The following is a 22,319-nucleotide window of genomic DNA, read 5'->3' as shown; positions in this document are numbered from 1 at the left end:
TTTCTAATCACTCCCAAAGAAGATCTTAACATCAACTCTGCTGCTTCCAGCTTCACCTCTTTACGTCAATGCCACCACCAAACTTTACATCACAGCAGAACTCACAACCATCTTTTAAACGGTCTCTTTCATTTTTGCTGCTATTCATTTGTCAAAAATCACCCCAACACTCTTCACGTCTCCCCACCTCCAGGTATTTAAACTTATCCACTTTCACTTCCTCTACTACCTCTCCTAGCATCTTCACTGTCACACCCACCCTCTCATTCACACACAGATATTCTGTCACAGATATTGTTCTTTACTCCAGAGCATACCTACACCTCCAGACCACAATGTTGTCTACAAAGATCATAGTCCACAGAGGCTCCTGCCTGACCTTGTCTGCCAGTATGTCCATCAGCCCCGCAAACAAGCACCATCTTTCAACTCGTCTCTGTCTCGCTGTCCTCATACAGTCTTTCTATACAGTCTAAAAGTTTTAATTGATTTTAGAAAGATTTTTTACGCAATAATATCTTGAAGTGATATTTTTAACCTCCCACGATGGCCTTTTATGATAAGAACACGTTGGACTAGTAAGTTTAAATCAGCGGTCCCCAACCCCCGGGCCACGGACTGGTACCGGTCCGTGAGTCATTTGGTACCGGGCCACGAGAGTGATACTCGGGTGTGAAATGTATGGTTTTCAGGGTTTTTATCGGTTTTTAGCGTTATTTTGTTATCGTTTTTTTCGTTAACTCGGTTTTCCTGGATCTTTTCACGTGTGTTATGAATAAATCTTATTTTTTTTTCGGTACCGGTACTAGTTTTATTTTGTTGTATTTATCCGCGACACCTTAAAGGCCGATCCGTGAAAATATTGTCGGGCACAAACCGGTCCGTGGCGCAAGAAAGGTTGGGGACCGCTGACTTGCGCCATCAACTTTGCATACAAAAGCGAAACCTGAACTTTTATGCAAATTAGAGGACGTTAAAAAAACCTGTAAAGACACACCCAAGGCAGGGTTGTCTAAGCGAAAAAAAGCATTAAAATAACAAATAATGAAAGCACCAGGCAGAATTAAACATTCACAATTGACCATCTTAAAAATTAAAATAATAATAATACTAATAAAAACAGTTAAAGCTCTGCCCAGACTCACCTTATCACCAGCAGGTGGTGCAAGGTGCTAAAGCTCCGTCAGCGTTCCCGTCAATCATTTCAGCTCAGAGCTGAGCGGGGCAAGAGCACCGACCAGGAGCACTTTGTTCAGGAGGCACCACAAGCTGTGCACACCATGGGGTTCGTCTGCTGCAAGGCACAGTTAGCACTTTCATGAAACTTCTGGACACAGCTGTGCCTAATTTTTTCTCTCCATATACATCACTATTATTTTTCTTCCCCCAGTTACTAGTTAGTTTATTCACATCTATATCTGCCGAGAGGCGCGGTCGCCGGGTAACTTCAACGTTAGCTTAAGTTATTTCCAGTTGAGACGAGTTCACGGGTGGAGGAAACGAGGCAGGATGTACCATGAAGAAACCGCAGCGTTACACAGGCCACGCTATGGAAGTAAGTGAGATCATTTTTGATTGTATTAGAGCTAAAAAGCTACTGACTCCTACCCCAACGTGGGTTGGTTGCGAGGATGAGGACGAGCTAACGTTTCGGTGCCTTCGCGGGGATGTTTGATGAGCAACAGGTGGGTGAGCTGCACCACTAGCTGCGGGATACCTTCAGTAGGTGTGGCTGGCCCTGACGGTGCGCTTAAAATGCGGATGAAGAGTGGCTATTAGAGGTTTTAGGTGAAAGAAACCACATCCTGGATGTTTCAATAATACTACTAATAGTTATTTGAGACCTAGTTTTCTCCCCTCGCCTCTCACAGGTGGCCCTAAATGCAGCACAGTGATTTTTTTAATCTGTTTATTTGACAGTGGACACCAACATAAGGCGTTTTTCTCACAGGTTAACCATTAACTTGAGCTTTCTGCTGCCGCTGTCAAATGTGCAGCCTAACCCCGTGAGCACGCCAAGAATTTAACCGAGTCCACTGACAATAAACACAGGTAGGTTTACTGTAGATAGCATGTCTGTGGGCAAAGTACAGCTTTGAGAATAGGCAGTATTACCCCTAGTGCTGTTTTTTTTCTTCTTCTTTCTGTTGCATCTGACTTGAATCATTATATTTTATTGATCATATCTTGCTACTGTGAATCCATAAGAAGTGTGTCTCCAGATAAGATAGAGTAGTATGTTGCAAACTCTCTAAGATATGGGTCCAAACAAGTCCAAATTTGTTGGCCCCAAATCACAAAGTTGTCCTTCAACTGCGCTTTAATTTGCAAGTGCTGCTGTGGGACCCCGAGGCAAATGTATTAATGTATTTCATACTGACCTCAGTTTATTGATTTGGCTTGGATGAAATGGATGAACCAAAAAAAAAACAAAGCCTCTCTTGAATCGTAGCCTGCCAAAAGGTTGCGTAGAATAACCCTGCAGCTAAACAAAAGCATGAGTCATAATCACAGGGACTATAACTCAGGTCCGGTGATCTTGTGACACACAAAAGCAACAGACCCATCCTGATAGTTAAATATAACACAGTGCAAGAGCGTAGACAGGCTCTTCCAGGAAGTGTGTGAGTATGTCACTAGAGGTAGTGTGTAATGGCTGCGCTGGGGCTTCTGTGCCTGACATACGTTTTCATCTGCATCTGTCTTCTGCACAGCTGGACCACAAATCTGTGGTTGGACCCTTGGATACGGTGCTCAAGAGACTAGAAAACATTTCGCCTAAATAGCGGGACAATTACGTCTGTAGAGATGTGGTTGGCCCGTGCTTCTCCTCGCATGCGAGTATTATTTGCCAAGCCTCTGCTGAGACTTGGCGAACGACTGTCTCTGCAGGTGGCTGTTGAATAGACAAGTTTAACAGAGTGTGCTTTAGAGTTTTAAAATATTCAGGCTAGAAAAGGGTTTAATGACCTACATATGAAGTTGGTTTGGCATGATTGGTAGAATATATGCAATGTGGGCATAAAATTGAACAAAACTACAGTAAAGTCAGGATTCTAAACTGGCTTTTGTAGCTTTTGTTTTAGGATCTCTGTGAATAGAAAAGTTTGCACTTGGCCCAGGTGTGCAGAAGCTCCACTGCCATGAGTTTGATGTCACTGTTTAGCAATGCGAACCTTTCTGAAACACATCTCAGCACTGATGGATGTAAAAGTCCAGCTAGGGACAAATTGGCAATATATGTAAACTCTCTGTGCGGCACATCAGCTTCACGCTCTGTATTGGAACTGCTGCGTGCTAAACCACATTGTCCCTATCAAATAAATTAAATTTTAATTTAATTTAATAATGACATCAATGGAACTTGAGAGGATATGCTCTAGTTTGTCTATTAGCCAGTGCTGATATTTTTTTGTCTGTCTTGTTTTTTTGTTACTTATTTAAGAATCACATAAATCTAGTATAATTAAGTCTTTTCTTTTAAGTCATCAGACAGTCTTTGTGTAGTTAGCCAGCTCAACATTGATATGTCACAAAAGGAAAGGGAAAAAATTGGCTACTGACACTGGCGGATGTTGTTATTTTCTGTTATTTCTTATTTCCCATCTTATAGGTAACTTAGTGGTTGCAGATTATGGCAAAACCATCTTTAAAAAAGAGTCATGTTAAACAGTTCCTAGAGGCTTACATCTTTAGGGCACCCGGCTTTATTTTACACTCGCAGAAACCTGCCAGTAAAAACCGTGCCTGTCCACGTGTACCATCAGCTGCTAGCCTGTATTTAAATGAAAAGGGAAAGATCTGTTCCTAAAAGGAGCCCCTGAGCTTGAGATTTTCCCTTTTACTCAGCCAGAAATAAATAGATTTGATTGGATTAGAGCTGGTTAGGGAGTACGAGCGTGGGGTGGGGTCTCATTAAGCTGCAGGTGAAGGTCAACTCTCAGCAGAAGTCACTTGTCAGATCGGCACCCCGCCAAAGCCAGTTTAAAAACCATAAAATAAAAAGACTATTTCATCTCTCACGGCAGGGTTCACTGAAGCATGAAGTGGAGTTTTTAAACACATCAGCTCATAGTAATTAAAAAAAGACTGTTATTATTTATGTATGTTTGGTATCAGCACTTCTGTTCAGGTGCCGTCTTAACCTATACCTTCAATGTTAGTGTAATAAAACACCATCCTCGAGGAGACCGCTTTCTGTGGTACTGATTCTTTACAACCTGGAGGGAGACTGTGAAGACCCTCCCGATGTGTGTCACGGTTGCGAGTGTGCAACTTTTGCTGTGCAATGTTTAAAATAACCTTGTGTATGCAAAAATGTTGTCATGCTTGTGACAACTTCCTGTATTGAGTATGAAGCACACATGATGATCTTGGTGTTGGTTAGAGCTATAAAAATACCAGTGACACAGCTCCTAAGGAGGCCCGAGCTATAGTTGAGTATTAACTTGACCTGTTCTTGTGCAGCTTTATGAAACAACCCTTTTCAACTGTAATTAAGAACAATAAGAATGGACAACACACTATGAATGAAAAACAATGACAGTGATATAATCATAAGTGTGGTTTTTTTTTTTTTGTTATTTTCCAGCCATTCAGGATGATGAGAGGTTGTCAGCAGAAGAGATGGATGAGAGGAGGCGGCAGAACATCGCCTACGAGTACCTGTGTCACCTAGAAGAAGCCAAACGGTAAGGTGGGCGTTAGATGGAGGGAGAAGAATTGTGCAGACAAAAGCCAGCTGCTTTTCTTTGTATTGTTTGCCTTGTCACAGTTCACACGGCATCTAGGATTTAAGTTGGGTGTGCTCTTGGTCAATCATTAGTTCTGTTTAATGTTTTTATACAAAAGTTTATGTGTTTAATGAACAGGAAATGGTTGTGAAATAAAGGAATGGAGTGAAAGTGAGGGCAGTCTTATGAGTAAGAGAGCAAATGTGTGTGGTTAACAGTGTTTGTAGTATTATGAAGCTGCAATGGTGGATAAAGGCTGAATCAGCGTGGATGCAACATGATGACATGGAGGTGTAAACATTCCTAAGAATACGTGTGATTAAATCCGGGGTGGTGCTGACTGAGTGGAAAGAGTGGCTCATTATCCACTGTGCCCTCATCTTAGCTTTTTTTTTTTTCTCTAAAAGCTGAAATTATTTTATTTTTTTTTTAAAAAAAGCTGTTTTCCAAAGCAAGCACAAATCTGATGAAGAGTCTTTGAGGTGCCTTAGCAAACCTGAAAGCGAACCACTTCCTGTCTTCTTCATGTTGGCATCCATCTGAACGGAAGAGGAAGTCTGATCATGTTTCTTCTAACACAGATTTGATAACCACACCCAGTCCCCAAGAGAGTATTTTCTTGGAGTCACTTTTCAGCTTAAATCCATTGCAGTCACTGTGGCCTAGTGTCGACTGCACATTTGCTTTACGTCCACATGCCCTCAGAGATTTATTGTTTCCCAGCTGAACTTTGACCCTGTAAAGACTGTTTTAATAGCCTATATTATGTGCTTATGACACAAGAGAGTTTAAGGGTTTACAATAAGACTTAACTGAACACAGCTTCAGGCTTTCATCATAATCTGGTCACACCAATATGATGACACTTCAGTCTTTTTATAGCTGACAGGAAACACTTTAGCAGAAGGTAAACTGAACTGCATAGAGAACTTTTAGTGAGAAAGTTTTTGTATTAATACACCAGGTTAGCCTTTAAAAATACTATATTTAACTTTCTCAGTTTCCCTTTTAGCTTCCCCTTATTTAGTCCTGGAGCTTGTGACACCTTTCAGCCATTGAATTGCACCTCCATTCTTTGAAATGTGTCAAGTTAGATTAGGATTAAGACAGACCTTTAACAAAGCTGTAAACCACAGAGGGCAGGGGATTAGGTTCTGGTCTCTGGAGTCAGGAGTAAGCAGTCACTGAAGTCAAGCAACCATGAGTAAGCAACCCAGTACACCTGAAGACACAGTTTAATTAGCCCCCTTTTTAACAGTGGTAAAAACCAGTAAAGTTGGTGTCAGCAGATGACCCAGCATGCTTAACATGCCCGGGATCCTGAAGCTGAAGCTGCAGCAATTTCCCAATTTGTCATTTTAAACATTTTATTTACATGTCGTCTGTATAAAAGCCTAATGGGACAATTGGACAGACAAAAAACTGGAATCTTTCTGCAGCAAAGGGACTCAAAGGAAAAAAAAAAAACCAAACAGCTGGTGGGGTCAGTGACATTGTTATCTCTGACAGCATGTGGGATGGACAGACATGCTTTGTTTTAACAGTGCTTTTCTTGCAGTGCCTAATTAGTTTAGGTCAAACTCATAAAGGTTTAACTACCTGAATTGTTTCTGTTGTATGTTGCACATTAACTCGCACCTTAAATGAAACATCTGCTAATATTTCACAGGATGATTGCTTCATTTTAGCCAGACTTTTCTTTTCTTTTCTTTTTTTTAAACATCTATCAACTGACAAGAACGGATGTCAGTTAATAGACCCTCCCCCTCCCTCTCCACAATTCACACACACAGTTGCACAGAAGTTTCTGGAAGGAGACCTTGTACTCTCACCACAGAGTAAACAAATGGTGGTTTACATTTGTAGTTTTTCTGGATTGGGAGCTTTCTTGTTTGCTTTGATGCAGAATCGCTTAGAGGCCTAAAATGTCATGTTTGCTTTTTAGTTAACAGCATTACCCTAATCTTTAGATACATTTTAGCCTGAGATGTAAAATAAAATTCTGTATTTACAGACACACTGGCACACACAAAGACAACTCATGACATGCATGACTAAGCTCCATGACGTAAGCTTCCCAAAGCCACTGTTCAGTCAGAAATGCTGAAGCTGAAAGCCAAAGAGGATGGTAATCATGTGTTGAGGTGGGATAGACCTTTGTTCTAGAGTCCTGAAAGCTCTATTTTGTTTTAGCACTGTGAGCCACAGATTGGACAATAACAGGAAGGGATTTTTTGGAGGGCTGTAAACAGCATCACCAGTTTGTCCTGCTTCAGGAGACAAGTTCTCCCGTCATTGTTTTAAGCACAGGAAGTGCTTCACAGGAGAGCTATGTAACCCACGCAGGATGTTCCTGCACCATGTGTTCATGCACTAGTTGGATTTCTTTCTTTCTCTGTAATCTGAATATCAAATATACTTGCTGTTAATTAATATGCTGCTTTTTTTGCACAAGGTTTTCAAGTCATTTATTTTGTCAGATGGGCTTTGTTTGTGAGGCTTGGTGCAATAGCACAACACTAATAGGACTGCACAGTATGTGGAAAATCTTTAATGTGTAAGCTTAGGTGCAGTGAGGTAGTGAGAGATCTCTAATCTCCCTGTAGGCAATTTGAAGCAAACAAACAGTGCTGTATAATATCAATCCATCCATGCATCCATTCAATCATTCATCCTAACCAGGCCAACCGTTCATGCTCACATTCAAACCTGTGGCCAGTACAGAGTAACTGGTTAGGAGTAATTTAACTTGCACGTCTTTTGACTTTGTGGGGGCAGCTGGGATATCTGAAGAGAACCCACGCGGGGTGGAAGAAGCGGCAGGTTTAGATGCTAGAATGTGCATCCCTGCTACTTTGCTTCTGTTGTGTTAGAGCTATTGAAGAGGGGAAAAGCACCTTAAAACAATTGTGCCTAAATCATTTGATGAGCGGAAAAGGATGAGTGCATCGAGTGTGTAATTAAAACGATTTTTCTTATTGGTGGGATTTAAGTTAGGAGTTAGGGTTAGGCATTCCCTTTAAAAATAAATGTTTATTCCTCATGGTTATAGCCTACACACTCGTGTGTGTGTGTGTGTGTGTGTGTGCATCTACCAGTGTGTGTGTGTGTGTGTGTGTGTGTGTGTGTGTGTGTGTGTGTGTGTGTGTGTGTGTAATGTGCTGACAGATAATTTGCCACACTGAATCCTTGAAGCACCCACGCAGCCTTAATTAACCTAAACAAGATGTCCTCTGCATGCTTGTGGGAAGTAATGCTTTGCTGCTTTTGTTAAGCCTGAAAGGAGGCAGGAGTTGTTGGTATAAATAAAACCTAACTGAAACATGACCAGGTTAGATGGCTGCGTGCTGTACACTGTAAATTCAGTGTATGGGGATGAGCAAACAGCTAATAAATTACACACACATTTCTTTTACTTTGTAACATCCAGGACAGGAGACCATAACAGTAAATTTAGTGTCACTTGTAAGCAGTCAGATAATGTGTAACAGACGTCCTCGATCATGATGATTCACCATGCTCACAAATCATTCACTAGTTCTTTGGAATAGGTTTTTCCTGATGTCCCTGGAAATAGTCTGGCAGAGACTGCGTTCCTGAAGGCTTTGCTAAACCTTTCAAAGGGAAATTACATCAGCATAAAAGGAGGGCAAGTTAATTCTGATATAAACTGTATATTTTTCTATTCAGTTATTCATTTTCACCTTTCTCAAAACCTGCCATCCTCTAGAGAATAAAATGTGATCTTTTCCATCGTTACACACTTTTTTCTTGCCAAAATGCAACTTTTAAACTTTAACCATAGTGCTGTTGTGAATTTGGACGATTTGAAGTAGTATTAGGTTGTTTTAATTAATGTTTTTCCTTCATTGTTCCCCTGACTGGTCACCTCTAATCACACACTGGAAATGTGTGTGCAGCCCCCTTCCTAAAGCATGCTGGCCTCTGTGTGGGTGTTGCCTGTAACATTTGCCAGTTCCCTCACATAAACAGACTACTTTGTTGCTCTGTTTAATCAAAAAACTTCAAGTTCATTTCAGCAGCAATGGCTCTTGTGAACATTGTGTGTGTGTCTCTCTCTCCATATATATATATATATATATATATATATATATATATATATATATATATATATATATATATATATATATATATATATATATTTTTTTTTTTTTTTTTTTGTGTGTGTGAGAGTTCAGCAGGTGTAGGAAAATTCAATATTGACTTGTTGACTGCACGTAGGCATTCAGCCACTTAATATCTGAACAGCACCCTTTCAGATGTGTGGGTAAACAGACTAGTAACCATAGCAATGTTTAAGGGAAAGCAAGTTTAATTTAACTAGCGATGAAAATTAAAGGTTTTACTCTTAAGTGCATTCATAAAGTATTCAGAACCTTTCACTTGTTTTACATGGTCTATATTCCATACTGAAAATGGGAAATTTAGAAGTTATTACAGACTCTTGCAGATTTTAAGCTTTGTCAAGTTAGGTAGGGACTGCCTGTAAACCACCATTTCAAGATCTCAGTTCAGGGATACAGCTGGACCATTCAAGGGCATCCAAAGTGTCCCTGAGATACTCTTACACCGTCTGGGCTGTGTGCCTAAGGTCACAGTCCTGTTAGATTTAAAGGGTTAATCACTCGTCCGGTCTGAAGTCCTTCGCGCTCTGGATCAGGTTTTTCACCACCTTACTATCCTCTGTTCAGTCTTCCCTCACCTGTGACCACTTCTCTTGTCACTGCTCATGAAAAACAAACTTGTTGCTGCCACCATCATGCGTCAATGTTGGGATGATATTGTGCAGGAGATGAGCTGTCCCTGGTTTCCTCCATACACAGTGATCAGAATTAATAATAATAATAATAATAATAATAATAATAATAATAATAATAATAATAATAATAATAATAATAATGGATTGGATTTATATAGCGCTTTTCAAGGCACCCAAAGCGCTTTACAATGCCACTATTCATTCACTCTCGCATTCATTCACTGGTGGAGGCAAGCTACGGTTGTAGCCACAGCTGCCCTGGGGCAGACTGACAGAGGCGAGGCTGCCATATCGCGCCATCGGCCCCTCTGGCCAACACCAGTAGGCGGTAGGTGAAGTGTCTTGCCCAAGGACACAACAACCAGGACAGAGAGCCCGGGGATCGAACCGGCGACCTTCCGGTTACAGATACGCTTCCCAACCCCCTGAGCCATGGTCGCCTAAAGTCAAAGCAGTCAGTTCCATCAGACCTGCAAGTGTTGTTTATCACAGTTTGACTTGACTTTACTTGATTTTAACTGCAAAGAAAATGTTTAAATTCTGTTCTTGCGTTGCCATCATGTGGTATTAAGTGTAGATTAATGAGATAAAAGGAATTTAAACAATTAATAGGTCAAAGAAAGTCAAGAGGCCACAATTATTATTTAGAATGCAATGCAAATGAGATGATGCATCAGTGTGATTTGCTGTGTGCTAATGTTGTAGACTAGTCTCATTTTCTTCTTTATACTCTTTTAATCTGCAGTTTTAGATCATTATGTCCTCTTCTCTATTTTATGTAATTGTCAACCATACTGGAAATCTCTGAGATTTAATTAACATCAGGCTGTTCATTGGGGTCTGTTTGGTTCCAAGAGATCAGTATGTGAGATGCACTTGACATCTGAGCTTCATATTTGTGTTCGCTCAGATGGATGGAGGCCTGCTTAGAGGAGGACTTGCCGCCTACCACAGAACTGGAGGAAGGACTTAGGAATGGGGTCTACCTTGGCAAGCTCGCCAATTTTTTTGCACCAAAAATGGTTTCAGAGAAAAGGATCTATGACCGAGATCAGTCCCGTTATAAGGTAAGGCTTCTCTTCTTTTACTGAACTTGTTTAAGAAAAGTCAATAAAAACTTTGAACTTTCAGATTGCATCATAACAGGCAGAATGACTGTTTCCCAGGTACTTCCTGGCAGTTAAAAGCAGTTTTAAACCGGAAAGAGGGAGATGTGACAGGCCAGTGTTGAGGGCTAACTGTAAGCTGTTGCAGCTGTTCTGCTGCTATACTAAAGTATAGATATGTTTGTATTTTGCCATATTATGCTCAGGGCTCGATATGAGATTTGGCCATCAGACCAGCTCAGCTCTTGCACATATTTTATGCTTTGTAATAAATCCTTAAATATAAATGCTCATTTTTTTTGCAGTTCATCCCATTAAATATCTGTGCTTCTGTGGTTCTCTTTAGAGTAAAGGACTGCACTTCAGACACACTGACAACACAGTGCAGTGGCTCAGAGCCATGGAGTCAGTGGGCCTCCCTAAGGTAAGGGGCTTGTACAGCTGTTGGAGACACTTTAAGTTCTCTTTCACATTCGTCACACTTTCAGTGGAACGATCTGAAATGCAAGAACATGACTGAGAAAATGCCATAACTGAAGTTAACGATGCATAAATGCAGGTTAATGTGATTATGCAATCATTAAAAATGTTTTTTTTATAGTAAGAAAGACTCATTAAAAGTTTAGAGTTGAGTTTATTTGAGATGGGAGCTTGTAAGTGCATGATGTAAAAGGGAAAAAAGTTTGTATAGAAAGGTCCTATTTTCTATTTAAGACCATAACATATCTGAACACTGGCTTATGGTTTGTACTTGTTCATATTAGAGATCAGAAACCACCATGGCACCTAATTTTTACCTCCAATAAATTATAATGAATGTGTAGGAGTAATGCTAGAACAGTATTACTCATATTTTATCATTTATAACACAACACCAAAGACTGGAAATAAAAACATAAACTGCATCATGGAAATAAGAATATGGTAAAGTTGTTATCTACTACTGGCTTTTTCTTGTCTTCAGTAATTTATTTAAAATTACTTGCAGCTATTCCTATCTCTTAATTCAATGCTGATTTTAAATTCATCATTCGTGTGTTATTATGAAGATAATTATTGAGACAGAGCCCCCCCCCCCAAAAAAAAAGACCCTGATAAAAGAAGAGTGACTAATACCTGCTGGTGGTTTCTGCTTTCAGATATTCTATCCTGAGACGACAGATGTGTACGATCGCAAAAACATGCCCAAGGTGGTATACTGCATTCATGCATTGAGGTACGACTGAAAGGATCTATTTTGACAGCAAAATTGGTCGCTCATCTGTTATCTTCATGTATGTGCAGTGGCTGGGTTCCCCTGGCTGGGTTCTCCTGAAGGATCTACACCTGAATGTTCAGTGTGGTTTCATTTCATGAAATGCAGACCTAAGTGTTGTCTTTGACCTAAAAACTATGTGGTGGTATCTGTCTGTTAGGGTTTAAAATATTGCCACAGGGCCAGATTAGATTCAGGCAGCGTTACATTTGTCTGTACAATGTTGCCTAATTAATGAATGCAATTTCTAGTGTATATAAAAGATGTGCATAGTTTCCAAAGTGAAAAGCTGATTTAATACATGTGACTTTTGTCTGCATTCTTTCTAATCACCACCAGGGGGCAACTCATCTGGTTGTAAAAAATGTGGAAATTGAAGTTTCTCATGTGACTTCATGTGCACATTTCTGTCTGCCATACTGGACATGATGCAACCACCTGTTGCTAGGAAAGTTTCTTCCCTGACTGGTTGGTGGTGGTTCCTGGGGTTTCTACCTGTTGATGAATGAAATTGGTTGCAAAAAAGGCGCTGCACCAAAAGTCACCTAGTGAGTTATTTGGATGCTAGCAGATTGCCACGGTTGCCTGTTTTTTTTTTTTTTTTTTTTTTTTGTGTTTTGTTTTGTTTTTGTTTTGTTTTTCTTGTTTTTGTTGTTTTTTTGTTGTTGTTTTTTTTTTTTAAACAAATACTGGCCAACTACAAGCTGGAAATAGAGAGGAATTCCCCTTCATATTAAAAATTGTGCTTGTGGAAATATCTTTGCTACATTGCTGAGGCTTAACTTTTAATTAAAAGGGGAGCCTTCTCCATTTCCAGTTTGTCGCACTTTTCACTTGGAAGCGAACTATGACTGCTGCATTGCGCTAACAACCAAAGCTATCATAAAGAGGACTTTTCTATATGGTTGAGGAAAACACGTTTTACCCTAGCAACAGGTGGTTGCCATGACTTTAGCAATCCTTTTTTTTCCATCGACTGCCATCAACCTCCAACAACCACTCGCAACCAGTGTTGGGAATTTTTCCCTTATGACCAGTGGTTGCCAGATGGTCATGGATGATCCAACATTGTCACCACACTTGTCACATGTCCAAAATGGCAGAGAAGTTAATGTCACATGGTTAGTAGTCACATTTCTGCAAAACCTCGATATAAGTCAAATGCTCAGTTGAGCCATGACCTCTTTCCGTGGTGTCTTGATGAACTAATGAAAACAACATCATGTTTACTTTGAGTTAAAAGGAGAATAAAGCAGGGAATGGATTAGGTTGGGACAACCATGTAACTAACAAGCCACTCTCCTAGCATGCAATAGCGAAGGTCAGAAGTTCACAGCTCAAGTCTTCCACACAAGATTATAGGTGATGTCATTGTGCCAAGTCCATACAATGTATACAGCACAGCTGTAGATTATATGGACTAGTACATACTGTTTTCACTAACATTTACAAACTTTTTTTTTTTTTTTTTTTTTTAAATTTATTTAATTTGGATTGGGTTGTGTTGGACTAAACCAAACATTTTGGTTTGAATTGGAAATGAAGTGCTTATTTTGTATCTTCAGACAGAATTTATCGACAGCTCATAAAACTACTATGCTTGTGGTCAGATGTTTACACATCATCATGATGGGAATGAATATCATGGTCATTTTAGGCTCTTGATTCCCTTAAACTGTTTTTTTGTTTTTTTTTCTCTCCCAGGGTGGAATGATTGTACAGAATACATTTTTAATGACTTTAAGAAAAATATAAAACGGTTGCACAAGTTTGAATTGATTTAGGATATTCTCTAATCCATGCCAGGTCAAAAATGCATACATACAGGCTCAAATGTGTAAATACATTCACCTATCTGTTGTAATAAGTAGTGCTGAAGGTTCAGTTTCTTCTAACTTGACAAAGCTATTAACTTCATTGTCATGCTTTATTCAATTGGTAGCATAAAATAATTTGTCTGTCAGCACTCACTGGATTAACCAATAGTAAGAACAATGGGAAAGTCCAAGGAACTCGATGAAGATCAAAGAAGGAAAACTGTAGATTGACACAGGTTGGTAAGGTCTCTTGGAGCCATTTCTAAACAACTGCAGTTTCTAAGATCATCAGTTCAAACAACTGTATGCGAGTACAAGTTATTTTGATGTGTAACTGATTTGCCAAGATCTAGAAGAAGACCCAAACTGTCACTGTCAGATGAAAGAAAATTGGTTAGGATGTTAAGTGAAAGCCCAGAAACCACCAAGGCTCAAGCCTGCCAAGAACTGGAAAATGCTGGAACAACAGAATCACCTGTTCACAGTGAAGTGAGTTTTGCATGACCATGGGCTGAGAAAAATCAACACATTTAAGCTTTACTGAAACTTGAATATTGGACACAACTGATGATCCAAGAGGACAGTGTTTTAGAATGGGTAAAGCAGGTGTTAAATTTCTGGAATGGTCTTCCCAAAGACCCAAGCTCAACCTGATTGAAAATTTGTGGACTACACTTGAAAGCCAGGTTCATGCCAGAAATCCAACCAGTTAAAATGAATTTGGTGAGTTCTGCTAAGAAGACTGGTCAAATATCCAGCCAGACTCATGCCAGAAGCTTGTTGATGGCTACCAAAACTATCTGGTCATTGTGCAACTTGCCAAAGGGCATTTAATCAAATGCTAGTGGGGCTGTATGTATGGATGTATGTATATATTTGTATTTACTTAATCTTCTTTTAGAGAATATCCAAAATAATTTCAAACTTGTTGACGTGGTTGTTTTCTAAATTTATTTAATATGTATGCTGTGCAATAATTCCCCCTGGAAAAAGAACAGTTCAAAAGGCTCATTAAAGAAATCATTCAAATCCCACAAATACCATGATATTCATGACCACGGTGAGCGTATGGAAACTTCTGACCACATTTGTACAGTGTGTCCATGAAGCTTAACCTCCAATCTATACATCAAAAGCAGAAGTGGTACTTAGTAAATGATATGAAACAGAAACTGGAAAACATTGTTTCTACTTTAGTAGGACAAGGAGGTTTCGTGTGTTACTTTAGATGTGCCATGCTGTATATATTATCCAGAATCTGTTATTGAGCTATAGACAGCTATATTCACTCTATACTATTAGTTGTAGTTTCAGTGTTTAACTTTACGTTTGCTTTCCTGTGAAAGGTTGGTGGTCTTTTTCCGTGGCTTGTGCGTTGCTGTAGGCCCTTGCTTACTTAGTCTAAATGACTTTGACTTTCTAAACCATCCAGTCAGCTAAGTACACATTTGGGGGAGTGGTTATGGGAGCTGCCTGCCTTGTTTTCTCTGTTGTAGTGTTTTGGTGAGGTCCTTTGAGAATTGGTTTCCTTCCTCCCGTTATGCACACACGTGCTCTTCCTTCCTGCAAATCCAGTTCAAGTCCCACAAGTTCCCATTGAATGTTATTCCTCCTTAGGTACAATGCTGACCTCATAAGTAGATGTTTTAATTCTTCTCAGAGTGGTAGAGATTTGGAAAAAAAAAAAAGGGAATCCACCAAGCTAGTCAGCTGATCGTCTTTAACCCCTGTGGCTGGTAATCAGCCACCTTCATTAACCCCAGTCAGCTGTTGTTGTGTTTGTATCCCAGTCTGAATCAGCTGCCTGCATGTTGAAAAATTACCCTTTGTAAAAGCAGATTTTTAGATGGTCTCTTTCAAACCTCTCTGTGCCAAGGACAGAGTGCATCTTATGTTTACACATGCTGGGACCAAAGGGCAGAACAACCACTAGCTACTAAAACTCCTTTATTCAGAGCTGTACTGTTGCCAGACCTCCCTTAAGTATCTATAATTCATTGCCAGTTACCCAGTACCTGCCGGAAGATGAAAGTTTTATGAAGTTTCCAGTCACCTCCTTGTTAAATTTATCTGCTAGGTAGTGCACCGAGTCTGCTTAGTGTTGTCACAGTGCTTATTGTAATTTGAGACAGTGCTACCCCCTTGTGGTGTAAGTGTGACACTGCAGAGAAGACGATACCGAAGCAATCTTGATCGAAAAAATAAATAGTTTTATTTTCATGGTATGATCTACAGTGTTTTGTATTATTGTTTATTTTTTGCACAACTCTTACATCGTATGTGTTTGTGTCTTTTTTTTCCAGCTTGTACTTGTACAAACTGGGAATTGCACCACAGATTCAAGACCTTCTAGGGAAAGTGGACTTCACAGGTAACCATCTACCATATAAATCACCTGAAAGTGAAACATAGCACAAACCTTATAACACACAATATCATTCATACTACATTCATATTATAAAAACACATTTCCTGCATCACTTTTCTTGTTAGTCCTCACGTGATGGTACAACACAACACGGTTCCCATGTGTTCTTCATGTTATAGCAGAATTTTATGACCAATGGTTCATTACCAGAGATCAGGCTCTTATCACTAGTGATGATCATCCACTCAAGTAATGGGACCATAAATGGAACAATTTATAAATTGCAGCTGCCCTAAAAGCAGGACGATGACCTTGAAGGGGAAATTGGATTTAAAGGGGGGGAGCTATTAGCTTTTTATGGGGCAAGGCCCTGAACCTTTTGATGGCACTTCGTGTGTACCCATATTCTCCTGCAAGCAACTGTCATGATGCTCTAAGAGCAACATGTCTTCATTTTAATTTTCCTCTAACAAAGGACATTTACTCTCCTCGTGTGTGGTGTGAGGGGTCTGTTGTTCTAATATCACTTGATCATTTTTAACTAGATTTGAAGATTATGAAATATTTATTTCAGGGTTTTGGCAGATTGATTTTAACAGTCATTGTTAGTGTTTTGATGCCCCATTTAACAGTTACACTGGTTAGAAATTTGTCCCAACTGTATGTTGTTGTTGTTGTTGTTGTTGTTTTTTTTTGTTTGTTTGTTTTATTCTAATGTGCTGTGTCGCAGCTGTTTCTCATGTCAGTAATATGTGTTTTACAGAGGAAGAGATCAGTAACATGAGGAGTGAACTGGAAAAGTATGGCATTCAGATGCCAGCTTTCAGTAAAATTGGAGGTATCCTGGCCAATGAGCTGTCGGTTGATGAAGCTGCCTGTGAGTGATCTTTTAACCTTGAGCCACTCAGTTGTTTTTGACTGAAGTAAACAGAGTTATCTGATCTGATATGTGATATCCTCCACTAATTCCATGTTTTTTTTTTTCCCTTAGTACATGCTGCTGTGATTGCCATCAATGAAGCGGTTGATAGAGGTCAAGCATCTGTCACAATGGGAGCCCTGAACAATCCTAACGCAATGCTGAGGAACACACAGGAACCTCTGGCCCAAGAATATCAGGACACACTGAGCCAGACCAAGTCTCGCAAGCGGGATCAGTCCTCAGGGAGGGTGAGAAGACAAACACTTCAGTGATCTCTTGGAGCTTTTTCCTTTTTATTTAGTATCTTAGCTGCAGGGCTAGCTGTACACTGGAGTCTTAATGCTTTAAAATGTAGCTGCATGCTAGAATAGACTGGACTGCTGAGTCATAAAACAAACAGGTTGTGCTGTATCAGAGACTGAGAATAGGCAATTCTGATTGCTTACCAGCATACACTGAGGCAAAGGAAAACTTTGGGAAAACATCATCTTGGGGGGATCCACCAATTCTTTCTATCCACTGTTCACACCTTTGTTTTAGAGCCACCGTTTGGCTTATAATGTTTTTTTTTAGATGAAAAATAAAACAGTGCAACTTTCTCATCTTCAACCTTGTTAAAATTGTCTTCACCCCTTTAACCTGAACTAACCTTGAACCATGTAAGCAGGTATGATTAAGTTACACCTCTTACTGCTGCTGAGGTTGACATGTTTTCTGTGTTCAAGAGCACACGTGCTGACCACAGACAGATTTTAAGAGCTGTTGGTCTGAATGTAGTGTTAGAACTTTCTGAATCATGTGTGTTATTTGAGACATTTTCCAAAGGAATATAAATAAGTGTGATATGTATGTGGCAGCTATATTAACTCGAGAACTGCACTGACATCTGAAAATGGTTGCCTGCGCTGATGTGCTCTACAGGCTTTGCCAGCACATTCCAGTGACTGCATTGTAAGCTGTATTTACCTAACGCTCCACGTCATCCAGCGCCTCTCCTCCCATTCTCTTTGCAAACACTGTGCAAACAGTAGCACTAGCTTTTCTTTTCTTGATATTACCACACCAATGTAAATGAGAATGGGAGGCAGTAAATACAACCTGCTAAAATATAGTTTGTTTGTTTTTTTTTTTTTTAACAATTATATGCATATAATGTGATTATATTTTCGTTGTCTCCCTCTGTTAGCGTTCCTCAGTTGCTGCTGAAGAAAGAGATGTTTATGAGGAGCTGCTGACTCAACAGGAAATCCAGAGATGCATTGATCTGGTCAACAGTAAGAGCTTCCCTATGTTTGCTTTACACACATCCTCACTTAAACACTGTCATGTGTCGCAGATGTTTTTGTCTTTGTGTGAGATGAGCCTTTATGGGTATTAGTAGGGGTGGGTTTTGATTATTGATTTATCGATTAAAATCAATTCTGGCCGTGATATTGATTCATTAAAATCCTGAATCGATTTTTAATTATAAATTTATTTTGCCCGAAACGCCAGAATCTCAGGTTAAACCTCACAAAATTTCTACAACCATCAAACAGCTAAAACGGTAAACAAGAGCAGGTACACGGATTCTGCACAAAGACGTAAACACAAAACGCGGACCCACCGACGCATCCGAATCAGTGAGATGTCGCCTTTCTCACCCGATGGCGCGGACACGCCGTCGGGGCTGAAAATTTTCCCCGAATCGATTCGGTACCTTGTGAATCGGAATCGAATCGATTCTAGAAATGAGTGACGATACCCAGGCCTAGGTATTAGGTCTAAACATCTGTTAAATCAGATTATGCAGCACAGTTACACAGTTAATCAAAACGATATTAAATTAAAGTTAAAAAGTATCTGCTCACTGTCTTTATTTTTCCTGTCTCCAGCCCAGGAAGCTATAAGGCAGGTGAATCATGCTGTGTCGAGCCAGGATAAAGCTGCTCTGCTGGCTGCGCTTAGGCTCAACGCGCTGGCCTTGCTCGGTGTTCAGGAGTCAAACAGCCGGTGGTATCTGGAACATTTTACCAACTACTGTCAGCATAAATCTAAGGTATACAGAGTCAGAGCTTGTTTGCTCAGTTGTTGGATTTAATTCCAGCAGTTTATGTATAGTAGAAAATCCATTACTAAATGGATGCACACAATCCTGTTGACGTATGAGAAGCACGTTAAATCTACATTTACACTTACAGATGACCATATTTCAGACTTGACTTTCACCTCTTTAATAAACACTGTTTTTTTTGTTTTTTGTTTTTGTTTTTTTTCCCCGATTTTCTTTGTGGTCTTCTTGTTATCCAAGCATTGTTACAAGTGAGCAATGGCCTGCTTTCACATGAAATATCTAACTCTATCTTCAGATTTAAAAAAAATAATCAAGTCAAAATGCAAAGAAAAACGAGCCATTTTTTTTAATGGGGTCTTTTTGGATATCTGCTTAGTGTACTCTAATTTTTCTTCTTCAGGAAGGTGGAAGGGTCCAGATTCTGGACAAGGAAGAGATTCAGCGAGTTGTCAGCTCCTGCAATGACTTTGCTGAAGCAGAGAAACGAAGTAAGTGGCTTTTGTAACTTCGGGCTGTTTACTGATGAGTTAAAAATCAAACTAGCTAATCATCCAAATACGACAAGTATTTAATATGGGTTCTTAAAGGTCCTTCAGCACATCATGTATAAGGTTGTATGAAATACTGTTTTTGTTCATTTGGGGAATTGATTCCAAGTTATAATGTAAAACACGACTTTGTTGTCATTTTCTTAATCAGAACTTGAAGCAGTTGCAAGAATCAATACAGCCATTCGCCTGGGCAATGCTTTGGAAACAGTGGAGGAGCTGATGAACCCGGAGGCACAGCTGCCAATTGTCTACCAAACTGCTGCCAACCTCTACCAGGCTGAGCTTTTCAGTTTGCAGCTACAAGGGGGACGGGTGAGGCATGTTTCAGACTTTTACTCTGTGCACATGGATGTTGATGGGTATTGATAAGGTCAGCGATATATACACACACACACACACTCTGCAGGCATCAATTTTCTGATCCAGTATTTTATGTTTTTCAGTCTGGACTGAGCCACGAGGAACTGAGTGTAGCTGTAGAGATGCTGTCAGCTGTCGCAGTGCTGAATGAAGTGCTGGACACCAAAGACCCACAGGCTGTGATTGAGCAGCTAACAGACTCTCCTCTGGGCTTTACCAACATAGACCAAGACAACCTTAACAGGTAAGATAGCCGCAGGATAGATGAGGAAGCAAAAGGAAGTGTTATTGTTTACTCACCTTCCCCCCCCAGTGTTCCCATTTAGTGGATTCATCTACTTTTAAGTCAGGCTGTGGAAACGACACAGAGACCATAAAGAAGAGTTATTGTGATTTATTGCAGAATGTTTATACAACATGTTTATGGCAGTTTTTAATATAGAACTACTTTACCCATCTTCTTATCAACATTACTGCTAATAAATAACTCTTTACTTATCTCGGTCACTCTGTGCAGCAGCTAATAGTTAAAAACCTAATCCCTGGTAGTTAAACATAACAGTTAAACCTTGTTGTGGTAGTTTTAACCTAATAGCATTTAATTTATATTATACTAACAAGAACATACAATATGTGAATTTTTAGTGATTTACACATTCACCTAACAACAGAAAGACACCCAATTTGATCCTGGGAAGAAACCCAAAATCCCTTTTTGGTTGTTTGAGGGGGAAAAAAACTAATTTGACCAGATAAAATCTGCAGAGCTTTTTTTCTGTATGATGATTTTTCTTCTAGTCTGTTAGTTGCTTGGTATATTGAATGCACCACATGAACAAAAATCAGTTTTATGTCTAAAAATGGGTAGCAGGTTGGTGTAACTTTTGGCTCCTCTCAGACATTTGTCCTGCTGTACTGTATGACGGGACACTTATAAGCTTATAAGGTTAACGATTTGCTTCACAAATTTATCAGTTTACAATACAGACAACACTTGGTTCCACACTGCTGTCTGCTCAGCTGTGGTGCTAAAGTGCTAAATGCCGCTTTGCTGTGGTGGGCAGACTATGAGGACACCAAAAATACACCCATGAGTGTTTTGTTGTTGCTGTAATGTCATAGTTTTTTCTTTTATTTATTTATGACTTAAAAATTAAGTTATAATGTATTTGCAGATCTAAACAATTTCTGGTTATTTCTGGTTACATAAGTCCTTCTTTCCTCAGGTATTCTGACATGCTTATCAAAGAGCGAGCTGAGGCGCTTTCCACGGGCCAAGAGTTTCTAACCTGGAATGATGTCCAGAAATGCATCGACACCGTGAATGTTCAGGTCCAAGAAGAGCATGAACGTAAGAACGTCTTGCTGATTTCCTCTTCTAGTTTACATATTTTAGCAAGTGTTTTGTCCTGTGCAGCTAATCAATTTGCTATGCAATTTGGTGACTACTGAATTAATCATTAGGCTTCTCCTTGTTTCTCCTCGTACATTGTAAAACAATGTCAGTTCTCTAAACTTTGCTAGGACATATCTGCACATAACAAAACTAGATCTGGCCACTTAATAAAAGCAGGAGATTTGATACTTGCTGTAAATGTAACTAATACACAGTGATCTTTTGTTCAGTAACATACGGCGATATGTTGTACGTAGAGAGAGATGAGGCATGTAGAAGCTCACAGACATGTACAGTTCAGACAGACATGTGACAATTACTCATGCTGGACCGAAACCTGAAGGTGCTGGTGATTCCTTTGTCTGCTAAGAGAACCATATCAGACATCACACTGAGTCAAGCTACGATATTACACTCAATCTAAATTGTAATTTTGACAATAACAAACGATTAACTGCAAACTGCTCAAACATAAATAATTTCCTTGAGGCTCAAAAAGGCGTAAAACTACACAGTTTGCTGAGGTGGACATGACGTAAAAGTGCTCAAAATACTCCCACTGTTTCAGGAATATTCTCAAATTACACAGATGTTTGAAACCTTAGAACAGTTTTTTAGGCATCGTCTTACACTGAAAAATGAAACACAATCTGTGCTCTTAACTTGTCTGAGAGGCTTTTGTTTTTTGGTCCTCCACCTACAGGAATCATAGCCATAGCTGAGATCAATGAGGCACTAAACTCAGGTGATCATGAGCAGACCCTTGCAGCCCTCCTCCTCCCTACAGCCAAGTTGTCAGGGGTGAACCCAGCCACAGCCAAACACTACCATGATGTCCTTCAAAATACCAAACAACTTCTCTGCCAGGTAGGCGAACATTTCTTTAGTCATTTCGAATTTGAGTAGAAAAATATACTTGCACCATCCACAGCTAGATATTGTGGAATAACGTCATTAACGTCAAACGTCATTATAGCT

The 22,319-nt window shown here is 39.7% G+C and overlaps 1 protein-coding gene across 1 annotated transcript in view; it reads left to right on the top strand.

Moving 5' to 3' along the window:
• The first annotated feature begins 1,177 nt into the window (after positions 1-1,177).
• iqgap2 (IQ motif containing GTPase activating protein 2) overlaps positions 1,178-22,319 on the top strand; it is a 36,476-nt gene continuing 15,334 nt past the window's right edge. Inside the window, exons 1-15 of the mRNA XM_084947422.1 lie at positions 1,178-1,555; positions 4,592-4,691; positions 10,424-10,580; positions 10,966-11,043; positions 11,759-11,835; positions 15,995-16,062; positions 16,823-16,936; positions 17,051-17,229; positions 18,168-18,255; positions 18,856-19,019; positions 19,435-19,522; positions 19,734-19,897; positions 20,029-20,189; positions 21,172-21,296; positions 22,045-22,208. Coding sequence (XP_084803548.1) covers positions 1,510-1,555; positions 4,592-4,691; positions 10,424-10,580; positions 10,966-11,043; positions 11,759-11,835; positions 15,995-16,062; positions 16,823-16,936; positions 17,051-17,229; positions 18,168-18,255; positions 18,856-19,019; positions 19,435-19,522; positions 19,734-19,897; positions 20,029-20,189; positions 21,172-21,296; positions 22,045-22,208 — 1,773 coding nt within the window. The 5' untranslated portion in view covers positions 1,178-1,509. The remainder of the gene's footprint in view (positions 1,556-4,591; positions 4,692-10,423; positions 10,581-10,965; positions 11,044-11,758; positions 11,836-15,994; positions 16,063-16,822; positions 16,937-17,050; positions 17,230-18,167; positions 18,256-18,855; positions 19,020-19,434; positions 19,523-19,733; positions 19,898-20,028; positions 20,190-21,171; positions 21,297-22,044; positions 22,209-22,319) is intronic.

Source organism: Perissodus microlepis, chromosome 12 (assembly GCF_051167445.1).
Source record: "Perissodus microlepis isolate ML-2025 ecotype Zambia chromosome 12, ASM5116744v1, whole genome shotgun sequence".
NCBI classification, from domain to species: domain Eukaryota; kingdom Metazoa; phylum Chordata; class Actinopteri; order Cichliformes; family Cichlidae; genus Perissodus; species Perissodus microlepis.
The sequence above is the reverse complement of the archived record's forward strand: the minus strand, read 5'-3'. Positions and strand labels throughout refer to the sequence as shown.